Source organism: Atractosteus spatula, chromosome 8 (assembly GCF_055471065.1).
Source record: "Atractosteus spatula isolate fAtrSpa1 chromosome 8, fAtrSpa1.hap1, whole genome shotgun sequence".
Classification (NCBI taxonomy): Eukaryota; Metazoa; Chordata; class Actinopteri; order Semionotiformes; family Lepisosteidae; genus Atractosteus; species Atractosteus spatula.
The window spans coordinates 51,640,353-51,661,500 of NC_142713.1; the positions used below are offsets into that span (position 1 = coordinate 51,640,353).

The 21,148-nt window shown below is 35.1% G+C and overlaps 1 protein-coding gene across 1 annotated transcript; it reads left to right on the forward strand.

Moving 5' to 3' along the window:
* The first annotated feature begins 345 nt into the window (after window positions 1-345).
* On the forward strand, window positions 346-20,965 carry cdhr5-rs (cadherin-related family member 5, related sequence). The gene is made up of 15 exons (XM_088923482.1): window positions 346-412; window positions 1,438-1,646; window positions 1,945-2,001; window positions 2,274-2,366; window positions 3,412-3,498; window positions 4,584-4,694; window positions 5,159-5,329; window positions 7,170-7,260; window positions 7,784-7,890; window positions 9,033-9,233; window positions 10,000-10,131; window positions 13,038-13,116; window positions 15,006-15,202; window positions 18,460-18,480; window positions 19,604-20,965. The coding sequence occupies exons 1-15, from the start codon at window positions 346-348 to the stop codon at window positions 20,489-20,491; spliced, it is 2,511 nt and encodes an 836-aa protein (XP_088779608.1). The 3' UTR covers window positions 20,492-20,965.
* Window positions 20,966-21,148: the final 183 nt, after the last annotated feature.

Sequence of the window (21,148 nt, forward strand, 5' to 3'; positions counted from 1 at the left end):
GGAATTAAGTGAGATAAGGGTCCCAAAAAAAGATTTTGTACAGTCAAGTTTGTGGGAGGGGATTACGTCTGCTTACTATTTCAGTGAAAGCCATTTTATCAGATTTGCTCCTGCAGAGAAGGCTATTAGCAGTATCTAAACCAATTTAAAGGCATAAGGAATACAATACCATGAAAATCAGTGCTTGGCATTAAACACAAAAGAAAGACAAACCCAGCTGAAAAATGCTTTTTATTTGAAGTAACAAACGCCCTAACTTTCTTTTAAGGGTACTGGCCTCCTGGAATTGCCTTCAGACTGAATTTGAGAACAAAGCTGACTTGTGCTCATTCAAATCTACAAAGAATGCTGAAGATTTTGAGGATATTCCTTTGCCAAATGGCAATGAATTTCTCCTGTCATATTGTCAAAGGTATTTTCCTTTGGATTTTTATTCTGTATATAGTGTATAGATTATATTATAAATATTGAATACTGATAAACTGTTTTGAAACAAATATTTGAATTAATAGAAATCAATCTTTCTTACCATTAAAGACCTATAACTATGAAGTCTGATATTTTTCAGCAATTATAACAAACATAAAGGAAATAAATCCCTGGAAGGAAAGTGTTTTAATTATTCTCATTACACGTAGAATCAATTTATTACATGAAGCTCATTCCTGAAAAAAAAACTATAGTGTGGAGCATTCCCTTTTCAGGTTGCATGGATCAGGATACTATCACACAGAATCGTTAGACAGCTGTATTTTAAAGTTGAGGTGGCTTCTCTGCTTTATTTTTCAAAAATATTAACAAAAACATGATTTCTAAAACACAATAAATCAAAAAAAAATTTAAAGAAAGTGGACGATGCCACCTCTCAACAGAACAGAAACTGTACCGAAACTAACCCCAACGCACCTCTGTCCCCTGTCTCCCCATCTGCTTCCAAACCTACTCACTCTGATTACACACCACAACCTCCCAGTGAGACATCATTATATACACAAACAACCCAAACAAACCCAAGTGAGAATGTACATTCTAAACCATTACTTAATAGTGCAACCATAGTATTAAGGGTTAGATGGGTAGAATGGCCTCCTTTCGTTTCCAACCTTTCTAAACTATTGTACACAAAGGCAAAAGCGGTATTCCATGTGTTTGTAGACCATTTTGGCACTCTCTAACGACAGACGCTTTGTTATTACAGTCCTTCCACTGGACAGTATAATTCATGTCTACTGTGTTATTGTTTGGAAAGAAGTGTATAAAGTCTGCTCAAACTGGTGAAGTCAAAGGGAGTGATCAACCCATCCCAACAGGACCTGCTGCTGTTCGTGGATTTTATTCTAATTCATCTTTGTTAATTAGCCTGTTTATTGACTTTGTGCAAATGACAATGAGGTTCCAAAGTAGCAGGAACGATCTAAATCCCTGTTTTTGTGACAGCCAATCTATGCCTTGGAGGTCAAGATATTTTTGCTGCAGTTAAAGAAAACAGCCCCAATGGAGAATTCATTGCAAACCTAAGCATTATTGGGGACCCTGGAGCCAATAGCATTCGTTTGTGCCTCACGGGAGACAATGCAGATTGGTTTTATCTAGAGAGCAAAACCATCAGGTTAAACACATCTTCCACAAGAGTACTGGATCGGGAGGTAAGATACCATGTATTCACATGTTATTTACTGTTTTTATTTTGCAGCAATAACATTTATTTATTTTTAGTTCCATTCTTCTGTTAATGATTGTAACATTTCTGAAATGTCATGGATTTATATGAGTCCTATAACTAACAATCATTGGTACAGATAAATAAGACCATATTGTAACTTTGAAAAAAAAAACAGTTTCTAGAAGTCATCAGTTTTGTTTTAAATAATTAGCTCAGAAAATATAATTCTATTGATGCCTAGCAAACTAATCAAGGTGTGTTTTTTTGTGTTTTAATTTAAGGTTCAGGGATCTGTCTTGATGGCCTCCTTAACTTGCTATGAAGATGACACAATACAGGTATTTCTGCAACAAAATCATTTTAAGAAGAAATTATTAGCAATTAAACGTTACATCTTGTAAATAATGTTTATCAGGATGATGGCTTGAGTGAGTGTGTACAATGAAAACCCACTATGTATTGTAACCATGTTTGATAGCTCCATCTTATCTTTCCACCATGATGTCTTATTTAGCAATAAAAATGTTTCTTGAACACCTTTCATCCTTTTGGAGTTTATATTGTGAAATATGTTCTATTTGTATTCTAAATTGTTGATATACAATTTCAGAGTGTGTACAGAATTATGGTTGAGATCCTAAATGAAAATGACAACAGACCAAAATTCCTTGAGCACTCCATTACAACATACAATATAAGTGAGGTAGGAATTGTCCTTTGAATTTTTTATGGCATACATTGAATTATTTTTAATAAATTATTTTTGGGAGATTTCAAAATCTATTTTCAGAGATGAATAATACCTTTAAGAATAAATGTAGACTATTACATTGCCTAGAGTAAATTAGTAATGTATAAAACAGTGTTTAAGTTTCCTTTGATGAAATAGAGCAAAAACATAAGGTACAGTGCATCCAACAAGGAGCAATTATTATTCTTCAGGCTCAGGAAGGGGACTTGTGGGTTAAGAGTACGATTTTCTACACAAAGATAATCCTAAAACACAAGCTGTTCAAATTGAGCTTATTTCAAATGAAGGATTTTGATAGTGAAGTGGTTGCAGCAGTCACCTGAATTTAACATCACTTTAATGTTATTGGATAAATTACCTGTAGAATGAAATAGAAAACTTTACTTAGCATTAATATTCTCTAGTAGTTTGTTAGAACTAAACTGATGACATTATAATACACTACAATGCTACAGCTGAGTAATAGAATGGTGATGTTATATGCAAATGTTAGGTTACAGTATGTGCTAATAAGTGAGGTCATTTAGATGTTATAGCCATTTTCTTTTGCATCTTTTGCAACATCATTTAATAATTTCTTTTACAATATAATTTGCATTTTCTTCTGAGACAAGTAATACATTTTCAAATGTATTAGGCAAGTAGTCTACTGTATGTTAATTCCCCATTTATTAGTTGTATCTACTGTACAGTATGTTTAATGGTTTGCATTGCCCTGTAATTTCTAACAACCAGTATATGCATACTAATATTCTAATGCACATCACCTAATAGCTTTCCATAAGATAAGCAACACATATTATTGACTCTAAGCATACTGTACTGTATGAATAATCCACCCAAAGACCTATACTAGTTTGTAGCTTTTGGAATCTTAGATATATGAAATATTATAAGCAGCGTTGAATTTCACACTTCTTACCTAATAAGAAATTTTCTAAGACCGTAGAAGGCATGACAGGGTTTACGTTTCTAATTCATGCCCTTTGATTTTCAGCTGACTGCTGTGAATACTGTCCTATTTACAGTGCAAGCTAAAGATGCAGATGATGATACCATAATGTATGTTATTGACCCAGCAATGGTATGTACCCTTTGAAAAAACTCCTAGCACAGTTTGATTGAATTGAGTTTTGTCACTAAATAAGGAATCCCTGTTTACATTCAAGTTCTGCATTACTACAGTAGTGTCCAGTCCTGGTCCTTTGGAAGCCAGTGTGTCTGTACGGTGTCAAGTTCTCCTAAATCAGCTGCATCTGAAGAGCTGGGAAAGGCTGTTAAATTGGTCCTCCGCACAAAAAATTAGCTGATTTAGCTCTTAAAGACCACAGATGAAAATGAAAACCTGCAGATACACCATCCCTCCAGGAACAGGTGTGGATACCCTTGGATTCGTATTATTCTGAAAATAATAATAATAATACAGTATTCATATCCTTACAAACTAAATCACAAGCAGTCATAAGACTTTATAAATCAATAAACATATTACAAATTTGTGTATGATTTACAAAGAATTTTGTTATGAGAGTCTTTCAGCTTTGGAGTATCCTTCACCACAGTAACAGGTGCCGGATATTAAATGCAATATTAAATGCAACTGGCAACCCACTGAAGCTCAGCAGGTGTGAGCCTGGTCAGTTCCTGGATGGGAGACCTCCTGGGAAAAACTAAGGTTGTTGCTGGAAGAGGTATTAGAGGGGCCAGTAGGGGGTGCTCACTCTAGGATCTGTGTAGGTCCTAAAGCCCCACAATAGTGACGGGAACACTATACTGTAAAAAGGTGCTGTCAGATGAGGCAAAAAAATGAGGTCTTGACTCTCTGTGGTCATTAAAAATCCCAAGGTGTTTCTTGAAAAGAGTAGGGATGTTACCCTAGAATCCTGGCCAAATTTCCTATTGTCCTTTACCAATCTTGGCTTCCTAATAATCCCCATAAATGAACTGGCTTCATCACTCTGTTCTCCTCCCCACTGAGAGCTGATGTGTGGGGAGTATACTGGTGCACTATGGCTGCCATTGCATCATCCAGGTGGATGCTGCACGTTGGTAGTGGTGGAGGGGAGTCCCCATTACCAGTAAAGTGCTTTGAGTGGAATGTCCAGAAAAGCACTATATAAGTGTAAGGAATTAGTAGTATTATTAATTGTCTGACATGTCTTTTTACAGCCTGATGCCAGCTACTTCAGGATTGACCTGCCCAACAGTGGGAGAGTGGTCCTGGCCAAGCCTCTGGACTATGAAACAAAAGCCCAGCTACAGTTTCTCATTTTTGCAGTGGTAAGCCAATTCAAAATTCTTCATGATTTGATTAGTAGGAATAGTAAGCCTGTAATTTTTAGGAGAAGTCAGGATTCCATGAGCAATCGAGTTTATATGGTGGTATTACTATTTCTGGATCTGAAAAAATTTCAATTGATTTGTTTTTGATCTTGATTGTCCCTGTTTTCTATTGCGACCATATGTTCACCTCAATTTCCAATAATCTCTTTGCTTTTGTTCTCTAATACTTTTTATGTTCCCCAGTCAACCAGATGAACACACCAGCTCATTTATTTTCCAAGATCAGGTGCCGAAATAACAATGATCCAAATCGTCTCATTACATGAGAAATTATAAAAATGGAAACAGGCTATACAGCAATACCACTTGTAAATGACAAGAGTTGGACTGCAGACTCAAAGTTGTTCAGTTCAAACTGCACTTCTGTTAACCTTTAAACACCCCTTGATATCTTGATACAGGAAATGAACACGAAGCAGAAGCACAATGCTTCAGCCACCATAAAAATCAATGTTTTGGATGGAGATGATCAGTATCCACAGTTTCTTCCATGTATTCTCTTATCCCAAGACCAATCCAGATCAGTGTGCACAAACCCTATTTATACAGTCAACATCACAGAAAAAGAGCAGGTAATATAGTATTCTTACTTTTCTGTAATGTACGGTATGTATTGCTACTGGCCTTCCTGCCAGGATACTGTCAGCAAATAAGTTCTTGTTGGTTTTTCAGTACTGAAATTCTGTCCACCGCAATATATCTTAGTTATTATTGTCAACTCAGGACTTTCACGTAAAAAAGCATTGCATTGTTACTTATTTTCTGTTGATTTATATTTACTTAATTCACACCAAAGTGCATATTTATATATGGATGGTCTTCAATTTACATTTCTCTTATGCAGCTCTGTTACATGTTGTATAGTAAGTCATGCAATTGCATTTATTTAAAATATAATCATATACTGTATATAGTTGAAGAGAGTATAATTAACAATCACACTGTTTTATACTGTACAGTATATAGAAGATGTTTAAGACAGTATAATTAACAGTCATACTATTTTGGTAATGAATGCAGAACAAACATAACTACATGTAGTTTTAAATTTTACAAAATGCCATTTTCCATAGCCATGGGTGTGTGAAGATCTCTTCAACTTCCCAAATTTACATACAGTACTGTATGTTTAAAAGTATGTAATTTAAAAAAAAATGAATCACCATTTGGACAGTTAGTGCAACTATCTTAATGTTTTGGGATTCACAGTGCACTTCTGTACTGAGTTTGAATGTTCCCATAGCCCCTATATGTGTGCCCTGTGACGGACTGGTGTCCCGCCCAAGGGTGTGCCCTGCACTTTCAGAATGAGCAAGGAATAACTTGGCTTTCAGTAGTACCTAAACTATCAAGATGCATTATGACTGAATGTCTTTACGTGCCCCTGTGTCACGACTCTACAATTTTGCAGTTGAAGATTGCAAGTACAGTACAGATAATGCAATGTACTGTGTATTATGTTAAACATAGATGAATAGTTCAGGTGGGTAGCTGCGTCAGCATGTGTAGGCTGCAAAGAAACAAGTAATGGGTTTATTCCATGCTGAAAAGAGAAGAAGAAGGCTCCACGGCTGATACATTGCATGTTCTTTCTTCTCTTTTCAGCATGGAATAAACCTAGTACTTGTTCCTTTGCATACATGAATAGTTTATTTATTCTAGGAATTTCCTAACAGTAACCTTATGTCATCAAATGCACTAAATGCTAGTTCAAACCATATGTTGTAAAGTAGATAGTATCCCATACTGTATGTATTTTCTATCCATCTGTCCATTTTCAATAACCACGCAGTTCAACACAGAGCTACAATGAGCCAAAGTCAAATCCAGCAGACAATGGGCACAAGGTGTGATAGACCCATGCCAGTCCATCTCAGAGCGTGCATGCAAGGGACAATTTCTGGGAAATAATTAACCTAGATGATGTCTTTGGACTGTGGGAGGAAGGCTGCTGAAAATGTTTATGGGCATGAGAAGAACATACAAACACCGTGCAGAAAGCTGATTGTGCCAGAATCAAGCCCAGGATCCAATAGCTGTGAGGAGCAATGCCAACTGCCACAGTGTCACCCTCTATGCATTAACATATGTATTTAACATAAAACGGTTGATTAGGCCAAAATAAACCATTCTTCATATTTCTGTTTTATTTAAAATAGAAATACTGTGTTGTGTTAAGCAGTAAATAAGACAGTGCTATAATATTTTTAGTGTGGAGGAAAATTCTAAGATAAGACGGGTCTAATAGCTGTTCTTGTCACAAATAAAAAAGGTATTTATGCTAAAGATTTTAATTTAACAAGTTCTCTTCAGTATCCAGGACAACTCTTTAAATTCTTCTCTAGTGAACTGCACTGAAAAATACTGGTAAGAGCCTTGATGCTTTTTAAATTATATTGTCTTAATTCACAGGATATCACTCTGCATTTTTTTCCTGGTCCAATACATGCTGAGGATGGGGATAAAGGCCTGAGAACGCAATTATCATATGCTATTTTATCAGGTTGGGCAAAAATATATTTCTCTTTAAAATACTTTGCTTTCGTGGTAATATTCTATAGATAAAACATAAAGTGAAGAAACTTATTGAAATGGACTACATACAGTAGAAGGATTAGATTGCTCAAGACTTAATTAGGTCTTCTGAAAAAAGCTTGTTAGAAGTTAAAAAAGTATGTTAAAAAGTTAAAAGGGTGGTGAAATGTTAAAAAAAACAATAGATTAAAAAGATACCTGCATTATTAACTGACAATGTTACTTACATTATTCAAATGTTCCAAATTTTGGAACATCCAGGGTTTAGGTTCTCAGGATACATTGAAGTCATCATCATTCAGAAATAAGAAATTAGTTGCTCAGCTATCCAAATAAATTTTCATTAGACATATAGTTCCCATAAACCATTGCTTTGATTATTCTATCTTTGTATTATATAAAGTATAAATGTTATAGATAACATTTATTATTGCTGTGACGTAATTTTTATAATTGACTTTTGTACAAACTGTACATTAATTCTTCCATAGGTGCTGATAATGGCAGGTTCCAAATAAACAATGTAACAGGGGAAATTGTTATGACAAGACCTGTGGAAAACAGGCTGCTGACACCAAACCTCAGACTTCGAATTATGGTAAGTGACGTATAAGATTTATTTAAATTACTGTAGTCATATAGAATATGTTAAATGGTGTAGATTTATCTACTGTATATAAATAAGTATAAGTTAGTACCAATAGTTGTTTATTTTTTTACAAAATCATAATTATATTTTTGCCTGTAATTGCTATATTAATTTTAAAATCCTGAAATGTCCCATACAGAGTCTAAAGAGAAAGAAAGATAAAAAAATAATATATAATAATTAGCTGACCATGCATGCTTACTTGTTCAAAGGATTTGTCTAGTGCTACTTTCTAGAACTATTTAATACCTAATTTGCTGAAGAATTATTTGTGCACCTGGTGCAGAATTCTGTATTTTAGTTATGAAAATTGTTTGTATTTTGGAATAAATGCATGAATGATGCATACACAGTGCCTTACAAAAGTATTCACACCCTTCCTATGATGTCCAATTTTGTGAAATTACAAAATTATGCACATTTCCTAAACTTAATATTTTATTCAAAAATCTGAATGCTCAAATTAAAGACCTCTAAGAGGAGACAAGTTAATACATGTAATTACATGTAATAAATGTAATTATAATAAATGTAATCAAAAAACTTAACAGAACAACATGAAATATGATGATTCTATAATTAAGACCCATAAACTCAATATTTGGTGGAAGCACCTTTGACTGCAATTAAATCTGCTAGTCCTAAGTATCTACCAATTTTGCACACTGGCTTGGTGCAATTTTTGCTCATTCTTTTAGTCAGATTTGCCCCAGCTATCAAGTTGTTTGGAAATCGCTTTTGGACTGAAGTTTTCAAGTCTTTCCACAGATTCTCAAGCCTGGACTTCAACATATCAGTAGATTTGAATGTGTTGAGTAGGCTTTATGTCATAAATATTAACTGCTACTTTAAAATATGAGTAGAAGCTTTAAAGCAATACAATGCGAAAACTGTGCAAAGGCCTAAATACGTTTGCAAGGCACTGTATATAAACATACATAATGTTTATAATATATTTTTTGTAAAACTTACATATAAATTAAAGTAAAAGAGTACAAACATTGAATTTAAATTTTAAAAAGCAAATTTAAGCTGCAAACTTTGACAGGATTTGGATTGCTGTCCTTAACTACAGTTTTTCCTTGTCACAGGCTGCTCAGGTAGATGACCCAAAAAAGTACACAGTGGCCACAGCACTGATCAGAGTGTTGGCTATGAACCAGTATCCACCACAATTCAACAGAACAACCTACAAGGGATTCATAATAGAAAACATCAGCCCTGTAACTTTCGTATCAACATATGGAAATACAGTTCTTGTCATCCAGGCCTATGATCGGGATTTCAGAGATGTAAGCAGGCATTCCTTTAATATTATGTGATAAACAGCGCATTTCCTTTGCTCCTCTGTTACGCTGAAAGCCCGTAGAAAAGTAATACAAGTATTCATACATTGTTCTAAGTTAGTACTGTACATAAAGGAGGTTGTATTTTTTTAAAACGTGCCTTAATACATAGAAATGTTTGAATATCTATATCTATTTTTAATCTATATTTTACATACCAATGAAATAAGATCCCTGTTAAATACATTTGTAAAATAAATGGCATTATAATAATTCACATGACCATTTATAAAATTGCTTCAGACTCCTGGTCAGCCCTGTACATTTTCAATATACAGAATGCCTGATTAAAAGTAGTTTGTATTATATATATATATACTGTAAATAATTTCATTTTCTTGCTGTCTACAAAATGAATGTTCTCCTTGTTAAATTCTTCATTCAAAATTGATCCCAATTTTTCCACCTCTAATCTTACTAAATGATGAGACAAAACAGTGAATTCTGGTTTTATAACCTTAAGGTTGTGCTGATTTATTTGATCATTTCTTTAACAATTTATTTTTTCTTTCCACTTTATTTTGCAATAGTTCATTGGCATGGAAAATAATCTAAGTAGAATAATTGAAAATGACTAGTAGTTTCAGGAAAATATACCAGTTAAAGTAGATACAGAAACTAAATAGACAAGTTACAACTGATGATTTTGACTTATTTTAATGACTGGAAAATTGTTGCATATTTGTGGATAAACTGTATGGATTAATTTCAGGGAGTAAATCCTAGAATCCATTATACTCTGAAGCCAAAATCAAACAACACTAGACTTTATCAGATCACACAAGAGGGATTTCTAATTGCCAAAACTGATGTACTCCGTGCATTTGAAAAACATTTTCTGGAGGTAAGGAAAATGGATTGTATTTTGGATTGTATTTTTTTCTTTTTGCTGTGACTAATTAGAATCCCATAGCAATTATATTCAAATTTAGAGACACGACAATGATTTAAGACTAATTAAAAAATAATTTCAGCATACTGTATTGTCTTTCACTAAGAAAATAACTTCATATTTTCACTTACTAATTAAATACCAATTTATTAATAATTATATTACAACAATTTGGACAATATATTATTTTCTATCACAGTCACTACTCGTGATACTGTATATACAATAATCTTAAATTCTTTTTAACAATTTAAAATATTGTAATATTCACAAGGTACACAGAAGGTAGGATGAAAGAAAGAAGCTGCCATGAAAAGAACTTTAGCTACATGTCTTAGTACAGACTGCTACAGTTGGAACTACAGTATGCTAAGACACTTGTCAGTTTTGACAGGATATACTGTATCTCCTCCACCAAACGTGCTTGGTATAGAGTAGTTGTTAAACAACTTACTTTGTATTATATTCTGGGTAATTGTTGGGGTTGTGTGTATTATAGGGTTAGATACCTACAGTACATGTGATTAAATTAAGAATAAAGGTTTTAAACATGAAACCAATTAATCAACTTGATTGGTTGCTAGTAGTTGTAAGATATGAGGTTCTCATTCAGCTGTTTCTTGTAAGAATTAAGTATCTGCTTTAACAACTGTCACAATTGTAGTCCCTCCCCCTTAAGGGCGCTCTGGCTGTTTCACTTTTGAGTTGATTTTGTACACCTGCTCCCGGTTCCTGCCTCCCCTCTGTTCCGGGCTCTGCATTGGTTCCCGTACCAAGTGAGTCCGGGACCGGTAGCGTTTGGTCCCGTTCCCCCCTTGTTCCCTCCGACCCTCCACCGGATCCCGCTCCGGTTTTTAATCCTGTTTGTCTTCGTCTCGGATGGACCGCCCGGCTTTGGACTTTTGCCTCATCTTGGATTTCCCTTTGGACTCTGTTTTGGATTGTTTGCCCCAGACTCTCCCCCCTGAACACCTGCGCATTATGGACACGCCCCCTGTTTTCATTCCCGACTCCTGCATGCCTTTTGTTTTCCCCGTGTCTTCCTCACTCATCCCCGGATTGTGTCGTCTGCATAGGGTCCCAAAAGAACGTGGCTCTGTAGTTTGTTCTAAACTCCGACAAACCTTTGGGGAAAGAAGAGCCTCTAGTTCGCAGTCTTAAAATCATCTCCTCTTTGATCCTAGTTGAGTTCAGTGTTTCCTGTTTCACTCTTATGTCTGTGAGTTTTTCATATACAGAACAAGTGCCCTTCATAGCCTTTTCTAGTGATCCACGCAAGCTTGAAATGAACCATCTCCTATGTGCCTGCCTTCTTTGCTTACTGCTGAGCTAGTAAACAGACTTCACTAGTTTCTGCATTAATGCCTGTAAAAATTAATACAGATTGTGCAATGCTGATAGAGACATACCCAAAATGACTTGCAGAAGCAATTGCTGCCAAAGATGTTTCCACTGTTGAGTTCGCAGGTCCTAATACTTATTCAATTAACATATTCCATTTTTTTCTCTCTTTACTTTGCTGACATCAAATGTCAGATACTACTCTTAGAAGTCTTCAGCATCCACGTTTTGAATAAGATATTGAGTGTATGCATCTTTTTGGAATTTCAATACTGTAGGAAAGGTCCAAATACTTTTGCACGGCACTGCATCTATGCAGACAAGGGAAAACAAATCAAGAATTGTGATACAGCATGCATACAACAGTCCTTGCTTCCTTTAAAACAAGTTGTACTAACACAACAAGAATCCTATTTCAGATCCACAGGCCTATAGGGCTTTATATGAATGCAACAATCTTTCAGTTTTACCAGTACAGAATATGATAGTGAGTGGAACAGTCTAAAATATAAATCAACACAGAGGTTCTCACTCCTAGTCCTGGGGAGCCACATACCAGCTTGTTTTCATTGCAGTTGCGCTTTTTGCTTCAATTAATCTTTAATTGAGCCAACTAATATTTGGCCAGAAACTTTGAAAGTATTTTTCTACTCAAAGGTTGGAGATGATGAGTAACACAAGAAACCCAGCAGTTTAAAGGTAACTTCCTACATATTTAATAACTGAAATAATTAATTAGTTCAAATTTTACCTATTATTGGGACTATTGAAGGTTTAGTTATTTAACAAAGTGCTCAAGTGTACATAAACAAGCAAGAGTGTGAGTGTCCAGAGCCAGGATTGGCCCCGGATCAACTCAAAGCAATACATTTATACATTTTAAATCATTCTGTGTTTTTCAAAAAAACTATTACTGTTGAAAGTGGAGATGAGTGGTACGAATTTCACTTTCAGTTAGGAGCTCAGAATCAGCAGAATCATTTCTAATTTTTAAACTGTAACAGAACAGTTGGTTCTGGAGTTTAAAAACTGGCTTAGGCCACTAAACCGCAATGTTAGGACACTCCAGAGACACACAAAGAAGTTAAATAGAATTTGAAATAGGGCAAGTTGATTTTCCTATATAATGGTTCGACACTTGACAAAGGTTGTCTATTCGGTTTTGGAATAGATAAGACAATATTGTCAGATAAGGACACAGTTTCACGTGGGGACATTAATAAAAAGCACAAAGCGACTGCTTCTGTGTCAGTGGTGCTAGTAACAACAAATGTTTACCAAATTTACCTGGCCAAACAGGATCAGTTCCAGAACAAGGGTTATTGGAAAGATGAGTTGATAGTGGGTCATAGTACAGTTGGAAAAACTATTGATTTCAGGGTGTCCCCAGTTCTTTACTTCCTCATATTATACAGGGGTTACATTTGCGTAGGTCCACGACCTGCTACCAGGTTAAGAGGATCTACTCCAGGACCTAATGCCACTAAAACTACCTGAATTGACAATTGTTTTTGCAGGTAGTTGCTACAGATCAAGAATCAGGAGAAACTGTGAAAGCCTCAATTGATATTGAAGTTCTTCAGAAAGGTCAACAAGGTACGCCTTCTATAGTTATGAACCATTTATTCATATTCATTTTAAAATTAAATAAATTATTAATTTAACATTCTTCTGTTTATTTCAATATGTGATTGAAGGCCTTATTTCATGCACTGTCGGGCTGTTACAGGTTGGTGCTGGATTTATACATCCAAAGTAGTAATATACTTCATAGACACTATTGATCTTTTTTAGGCTACATGGGTATCAATGACAATTATTTTTAAGTAGGTAATTAAATAAGTAACCTCCTGGATTACCCTGCTCTCAACTGAAGCAACATGCCTTGGAAATTGGCTTACCTCAATTATCTTCTTAAGTGTCTGACTGGTGCTCAAAATAGGAGAGTTTAATTATTTGACAGAAGTATGTCATGCTACATCCTGACAAATTGAAGTAACTCTCGGCTGCTGAAAATAAGATAATACAATATAGTCAGGCACAAAAGAAACAAAATATTCAGATTTAATAGATGTATTAGAGCTGAGCTGAGTATTGCAGTTGGCTTCAGCAAGAGTCAGTATAAAACTCATCCCAAAGCCCCCACACATGTTGTTTTCCTTAATACAGTATCTAACAAGCCAGCAGCCATATCACTCTGCAACTCACAACTGGCAACCCACTGAAGCTCAGCAGGTGTGAGCCTGGTCAGTACCTGGATGGGAGACCTCCTGGGAAAAACTAAGGTTGCTGCTGGAAGAGGTGTTAGTGGAGCCAGCAGGGGTCACTCACCCTACGGTCCATGTGGGTCCTAATGCCCCAGTATAGTGACGGGGACACTATACTGTAAACAGGCGCTGTCCTTCGGATGAGACGTAAAACTAAGGTCCTGATTCTCTGTGGTCATTAAAAATCCCAGGGTGCTTCTGGTGAGCGTTCTGGCGCACTATGGCTGCCGTCGCATCATCCAGGTGGATGCTGCACATTGGTGGTGGTGGAGGGGAGTCCCCATTACCTGTAAAGTGCTTTGAGTGGAGTGTCCAGAAAAGCGCTATATAAGTGTAAAGCAATTATTATTAACAACACCAAAATGGCATACATCAGTGAATAAAATAGGCATACATTCTCTCTGATGTCATGTCAGATGTCCTCTGCCTGCAGAACATGGTGAATTAATCTCTCAGCATTACCTATAAATGGCCTCTAAGCAGGCAGGTCATTTTCATATAGACAGTGAACTAATGTTATTCTGCTGATGTGGTACAATTTCAAATGCTGTAGCCAATACTGCCTGAAAACAATTTTTCAGGTGGATCAGATGGATTTATCTGTCCTGTGCTGGTGTGCTTTCCAAGATATGACCTGTCCCTCAGTGATCCAGTTTCCAAGTTTCTTAGACTAGTTTACTAATTGTTGATGAATATTATTTTGTTCTATAGAAGTGCTCATCTTTTATTCAAGCAGGGCGGGGTCATATCTTTTGCTGTTCTTGTGTTAATTTAAATCATATGTATTTTAATTTTTATTTCTACAGATTCATATTCAACTCATTTGAGTTAACTTGACACAAATGAAAAATGTTCAGCACCTGATGTTTTTAGGAAATTGCATGATTCAATCTCAGAATGTGGTTATCAAGAGGTACAATAGGATCAATTCAATCAAAACATTATTCACGTCCTTAATGAACTAATGACATAAACCAGTTTTCATTGTGCATCAGTGAATGCACTTTAATTAAGCTGTTATCATGCTGTTGCTTCCAGGATACAGGAAATGTATAAAATATACTCCAGGGCATTTGATTTAAGTTTGAATAAGACTAATTTAAAACTGAGAGATTCTACATTCAGTAGGTTTGCTAGCCTACAGTATATTCATTAATTTTCTAAGTAATAATCAATTGTTGAAACTACATATATAATATCTATTTTTCTGAACTTCAGTTCCATTGAGTCCCTTCAGTGGAAGAGAAAAACTGTACAGCATGATGAACATGAACGTACTTGGAGGAAGCATGGGAGTAGCACTGCTTCTCCTGATATTTGCTCTCTGTGTGTTTCTTCGGATCGCAAAAAATCGAAGACAGCATCAACACACTGCAGACAGAGCTTCGGTTGCACTGGAAAAACACCCAAATGTGGTAGGTCCAAGTTATTTTATCATTTCCTAACATTCTCTCAAAGATTGGACTAGCAGATGTTTCTGAGAAATAGAACATCAGTTGAAGTGTCAAAAGAAATATCTTTCTTTAACTGTATAATGTATTTGCATTTGAAACCAAGAACAGGAGTAACATATTTACTGAAAAGGTTGTGAGAGTATAGAACAAGCTACCCCACCATGTTGGTGAAGCTGAAAGCCTGGTTTCTTTCAAGAAACAGATGGATGAGATCCTTGGATCAATTAGCTACATTTACTTGTAATGATTTTACTCAATGTTATATTCATATGTCATTTATCACCACACTAAGTTTACCCCTTTTTAGAAAAAAAAATCAGAATAGCGATCTCCTGATTTTTAAAACACAAGACGAAACACAAAAAGTTCAAGTGGGTAGCTGCGTCAGCATGCGTAGGCTGCAAAGGAACAAGTCATACTGTAGGTTTATTCCATGCTGAAAAGAGAAGAAAGGAAACACAACCTAGGCTCCACACCTAAAACGTTGTGTTTTCTTTCTTCTCTTTTCTGCGTAAAAGACAGAAAGTGCCTTTATTTAAATTAGTACAATGAAAGATGCATTCAACATTTCAGGATTGTGTTTTCCTTGTTAGGCAAAAATCAGTTGTGTACATAATGTGGTCATAAATATTTCTCATTATGGCACATTCATTTTGGAATGTTAGTTTAATTGTCTGTGAATAGTTAATTGTACTCATCATATTAATAGAAACTGTTACACATGAATCTCGATGGTTTCAGGAAAGTTCAGGTCAGTAAGTAAGATAAAAATTGAGTTCTGACAAATGACTTTTCTGTACATTCTTCCTGTATTTCAGTAGTAGTTTATACAGTTGAGTTTCACAGTAAAGTAACATGATTATTGAGACTGTGCAGTTAGAAGATTGTTATAGAGCCCACTCCTCCCTTAATCAATTTTGAAAAGTGTGCCTCAAACTGTTTTATAATAACGGTAATGCATGATACTTCAGGGAACATTAATAGACACAGCTATATTTCTGTCTGCATGACTAAGATGTTTGAGTCAAGGCTACTTATTATATATAATTAGTTTCCAGTTATTATTGGATTGTATTCAGGATGCAGTAATAATTGAACTACTTGAGTTAGATCTGTGACCTTTGTATGGACGAATGATCATTTTTTTCTATGGGCTTCTGAAAATTGTCTGTTGTTTATTTAAGTAAAGTTGGTATGATACCATCAGACCCAGAAGACTGGTTAATCTTAAGTGCTTCTAATACCATTAGGCTTCTGCCACTACTATACTAATACTTTTTAATCTAGAATTTACTGTAGATTTGCTCATACTGGGGCATGTTATATATTTCTTCCGTAGTAAAAACATGACTAAAATTATTAATTTAGCCATTTCCTTCTTATCATTTAAAAATGTCCTATTATTATATATGTGATACTTAATCCACTACTGTTCATTTGTGGTTATTTTTTTTTTTATACATATTACCCTACAATAAATTGGGACAGCAGAGTCAAAAGCTTTACAGTGAAGCTATTTGCATTTGTGATCATTAAATTAATATGAATGAGAAATACAGTACCATCTAATATAGTATATGCTTATTTTTGTATAATTCTTGCCTGCATATAATCATATTAGACAATAATATTCAACCCAGTGATTTCAAGTGACCATATGTACTGGGACACGTCCACTTTAAGGAAATGTCAGACTAAAAACTTGGTTGCACATCCCTCTGAGATAATAACTGAATAAAGACTGTAATCCATTGAACTCACAAAACTCTTTGTATAATCATTTCAGATGCTTTGTTGTGGCCACATTGAGTTCTTGCCAATTCCTTGGCTGTTCTGACTCAGAACAGGATGAAAAATTTATCCTAAATTTAATCTTAAATTTGACTTGAACACTTCTGTAAACCTCTGCCATGCTTCACAGATGAGGTCAAGTAACTGCGTTTAATTTCTTTCTCCAGAAGCTAACCATTTCATTAATGGTTTAGCTTGGTGTCGTCTGTCCATAAAACGTTGTTCTGAAATTCTCATGGCTCATCTTTGTATTTCTGGACAAATTCTAATTTGACCTTTCTGCTTTTGGTACTGATGAGACATGTACAGTATATCTTGCAGTATTTTGCCATTTCAGTCTTCTGCAAAATGTGGATTTTGTTACCTTCACCCCTGAGCTCTCAATGTTGCTGGTGCTTTCACAGTTGTTTTAGGATTTTACCCTTTTTAGGATTTTACAGATTTATAAAACATCTGTAGATGGTTTTTTTCTTAACACACTGGAAATTATATCTTTTTTATTCGGTATATTACAAATTGTTGATTCTGGTCTTTGTTCTTTTCTTTTAGCTTAAAATTATCTGCTTTTCTTTAAAAGAAAATCTGGTGTTCATTTTTCACTTTTGTCTATAGACTTCAGGCACTGACATTAACTAACTAAGCTAAACAGGATAATGGTATGTTCATGGGTCTTTTGAGTGCCTAATTACCCAGTAACAATGACTTGGCCAACATGAGATTAATGTCAGCTAATTGTCCCACTATTTTTGTACCTTCAATATAAAGCGGTTCAATGTGGTCAATTCTCATTGTTCCAAGAGAGTAGAACTGAATAAAATACATAGGAGCTGTACATATTAATGTTTTTTGAGAGAAATGCTTATTATTAGAGTCCATAGTGAACAAATTAAATTCAAAGTGAAAATGCCAGTTTAGACTTTACTGTCCCGACATTTTTGGAGGGCACTGTATTTTAGCCTCCACTTCTCTATGTGCTGTATCTCTTGTGTTGTCAAATATCTTCTTTTAATTTTGCATGCAACTTCTTGTATTCCACTTAACTAGATATTGTTTGTTTTAATTATTTTAAAAATGTGTTTTCATGACAGTATGGCTTCCTGAAATTTTTAATAATCATTTTGTACATGTGTCAGAGCATGACCCTAGTTCACTAATGGCTCTTTCACCTCTATTTTCCTTGATTTAACTTAATATATAATTTGAAAAGACTGACTCAAAAGAGATATTTCCCCTTGTACTTATAGGTGCTCTCAGTAACAAAGCAGTCATTAGCCATTAAGGTTAGGGGATCATCCTGATTGCCTGAAATAAGCTTTATGGAGTGAATTACATCCTAATGATGATACAGAAAATAAGAATGTAACACAAATAATCTACAAACGTGTTTCTCATTCCTGCTTTTTTCTTTAAAAATGCTGCTTATATAGAGCTTAAGGTGGTTCCAGTTGGTGAGTTTTGGGTTTGTTAGATTCCAGTGTTGGTGAAGTAACAGTGTTTGTGACAATTAGATATATAATCTGTTTTAAGATTGCATTAATAACACAAACATGATGGCTTCACTTTTAAAGGCAAATCTAAAACAATATAAAACATGATTTGTTTTTAATAAGACTTTTTTTTTCCTGACAGTATTACTCTGCAAATATTTTTTATCCATCAGAATGATCAGAAAGCCTCTCTTCCCATAAGCCACAGTGTTAGTTCCATAATATACTGACCAGCTTAAATAATATGCTGCAAGATAAAGTTTGACTAGTTTATGTGACATTGCTCAAATGTTTAAACCCCAAGAAGCCCATTTTGGAAAAACAAAAAACAAATAACATAACAAAGATTTAGTGAACATCAGGATGTAGGATTTCAGAATTTAGTGACAGCCACATTCTAACTATAACACATTATTCACTGTCTGTCTCAATATGTGGCAAGTCAAGGTAACAAATTCCATCTCTGTACAAGAACAGTTTTTCAAGACTCTGTGATGCATCACTTTCATCATACGGGTGGTTCATTGTGAGTGACAAGGCTCATTAGAGAGACACTAGGAGGATGTGACATACTATTATACACATTTTATGCACATTCAAGCCTTAGGAATGTGCTTTGTCATATTGAAAGAATATGATGCAAAAACACCAATGGACAATGGTTGGGGGGAGTCAGAAATGTATCACACCACACTAGACGTTATACTTCCTCTACTCCATCTGTTTAGGTTATTAACTCAGGCTATCCAGAAAAGACAAAAAGCTATACATTTCTATACCATGAAAGGCAGAAGTAATTGATAAAAAATGTTCATGCACTTGAAATAATATTGCAAGAAAATACACCTTCACCTACATGTGGTAAAAGCTGGTCAGTATAAAGTCTTTGTTATTAATGTTATAATTTCCTATGCTGCAAATGTAAAACCTAGCTTTCATTTACTACATGATCGTCTTCATATGGTATAGCTTAGTCTTAGGTGAAATGTCTTCTAGAGAGATGGAAATCCCTCTGCAAATGAACCACAGACTACTGTTATACCTACGTTTTATATAAACTGCTTGTCTTTTCTGTAATCAAAAGGTGAACCCCGGAAGACCCATGCCTCTGGTTGAGGAAATCTCCTACCAAAACGAAGGGTATTGTGACTTGGGTGAAGAAGAGACAGCGTCAAACATCCATGGCAAACAGGGGGTTTACGTTAAGAAGGAAGACAATATAAATGTCAAAACATGTAACAAACAAAAGGAGTTTTTAAAAATTCCAAATGATACAGTACATTCTCATAATAGGCCTGCACAAGAATCCGAAAGCACGTCACCATCTATTGTGTCCAATGGAAGAACTACAGAGCGATCTGGCTGTAAATCCGTTTGGTTTAATGATGATATGATAGTTAAGGAACATGATTCTACCACCAATCAAAATCCTGATGATAGTACCCAAGAAGCTAACCTTCAAATGGAGAAAACAAATTCCCAGATGGCCAATGTTGAACCATCAGCACAAGACCAGTCTGACAATGGGATGTGTGAAAAAGAGAAGACATTGGCAGAAGGAAGTACAGGAGAGAAGCATGACACATCTGAGTCACAGGATGATGACAGTCTCCTAAAAGACTTAGAGGAACATCACGACTGTGCTGAGGAAGTGCTGGAAAACCCTTATAAAAACATGTGCCCTGCGATTTGTGTTATGGGTGACAAAGTAGGTACCACTGAAGATGAGCACAGCAATGGAACAAACTCTAATGATGACATGCAGTTAGAAGACCCAGAGTCAGGTCAAACAGAAACAGAGGCTGAAGCTCTTTTACATTGTGGAAACCCTCCAACACATAATGATGAAACAGTGTCATCAACTGCAGAAAATGAATCTGTGACAAAAGGTAGCAAGGCACAGAATCTGGACTACGACAGCACAACACAAACAGGGCTTTTGTTTTTCGTAGAAGATTCCATAGAATTCTAAGAGTTTTGATCATGTTGAGCTGAAGCCAAAAGTACTGTGTTTATGGAAAATCATTTAAAATATATTTGAGCACTTTTTAAAAATGAATAATGATCCTCCAAATAAAATATTTTGATTAAAAATGAATACGCAATTACCTCTTTTTATGAGTTCTTATGTATTTGCCACTCAAAAATTGCTAAACAAATTTGATCGTTTTCAAAGGAACCTGTGTCTTGTCGAAAATTATTTTTAAGATGTGAACAGCCTTAATATATTTTATGTCTGAGCAGGACATTTAATGTCATTGCTATGTTGAAAGAGTGACATTAAATGAAATGATATCGGAAGTATACACAGTGCTATGATAGAGCCTTTGTGATAAGAAGTTTCTAATGTCTCCTTTGTTGTTTATTTCAACTGTATGGAACATTATTTATCATTTAGTCATCCACACCTTATTGTATTGATATAGATTACCATCAAATCACTAGGTTTGCCTCCAAAAAATTGTTTAACTTTATTAATAACACCTGTGATGTGATATGAATGTAATAAAGAATACATTTTGTGACATTAAAAATAGGATGGTGTTTTTATTGTAAGTAACAATTGTGCAGGAAAAAGTGCTTCTTATTTCCATTAATTAGAGAGCAGCAGTATGAAATAGTAGTTAGG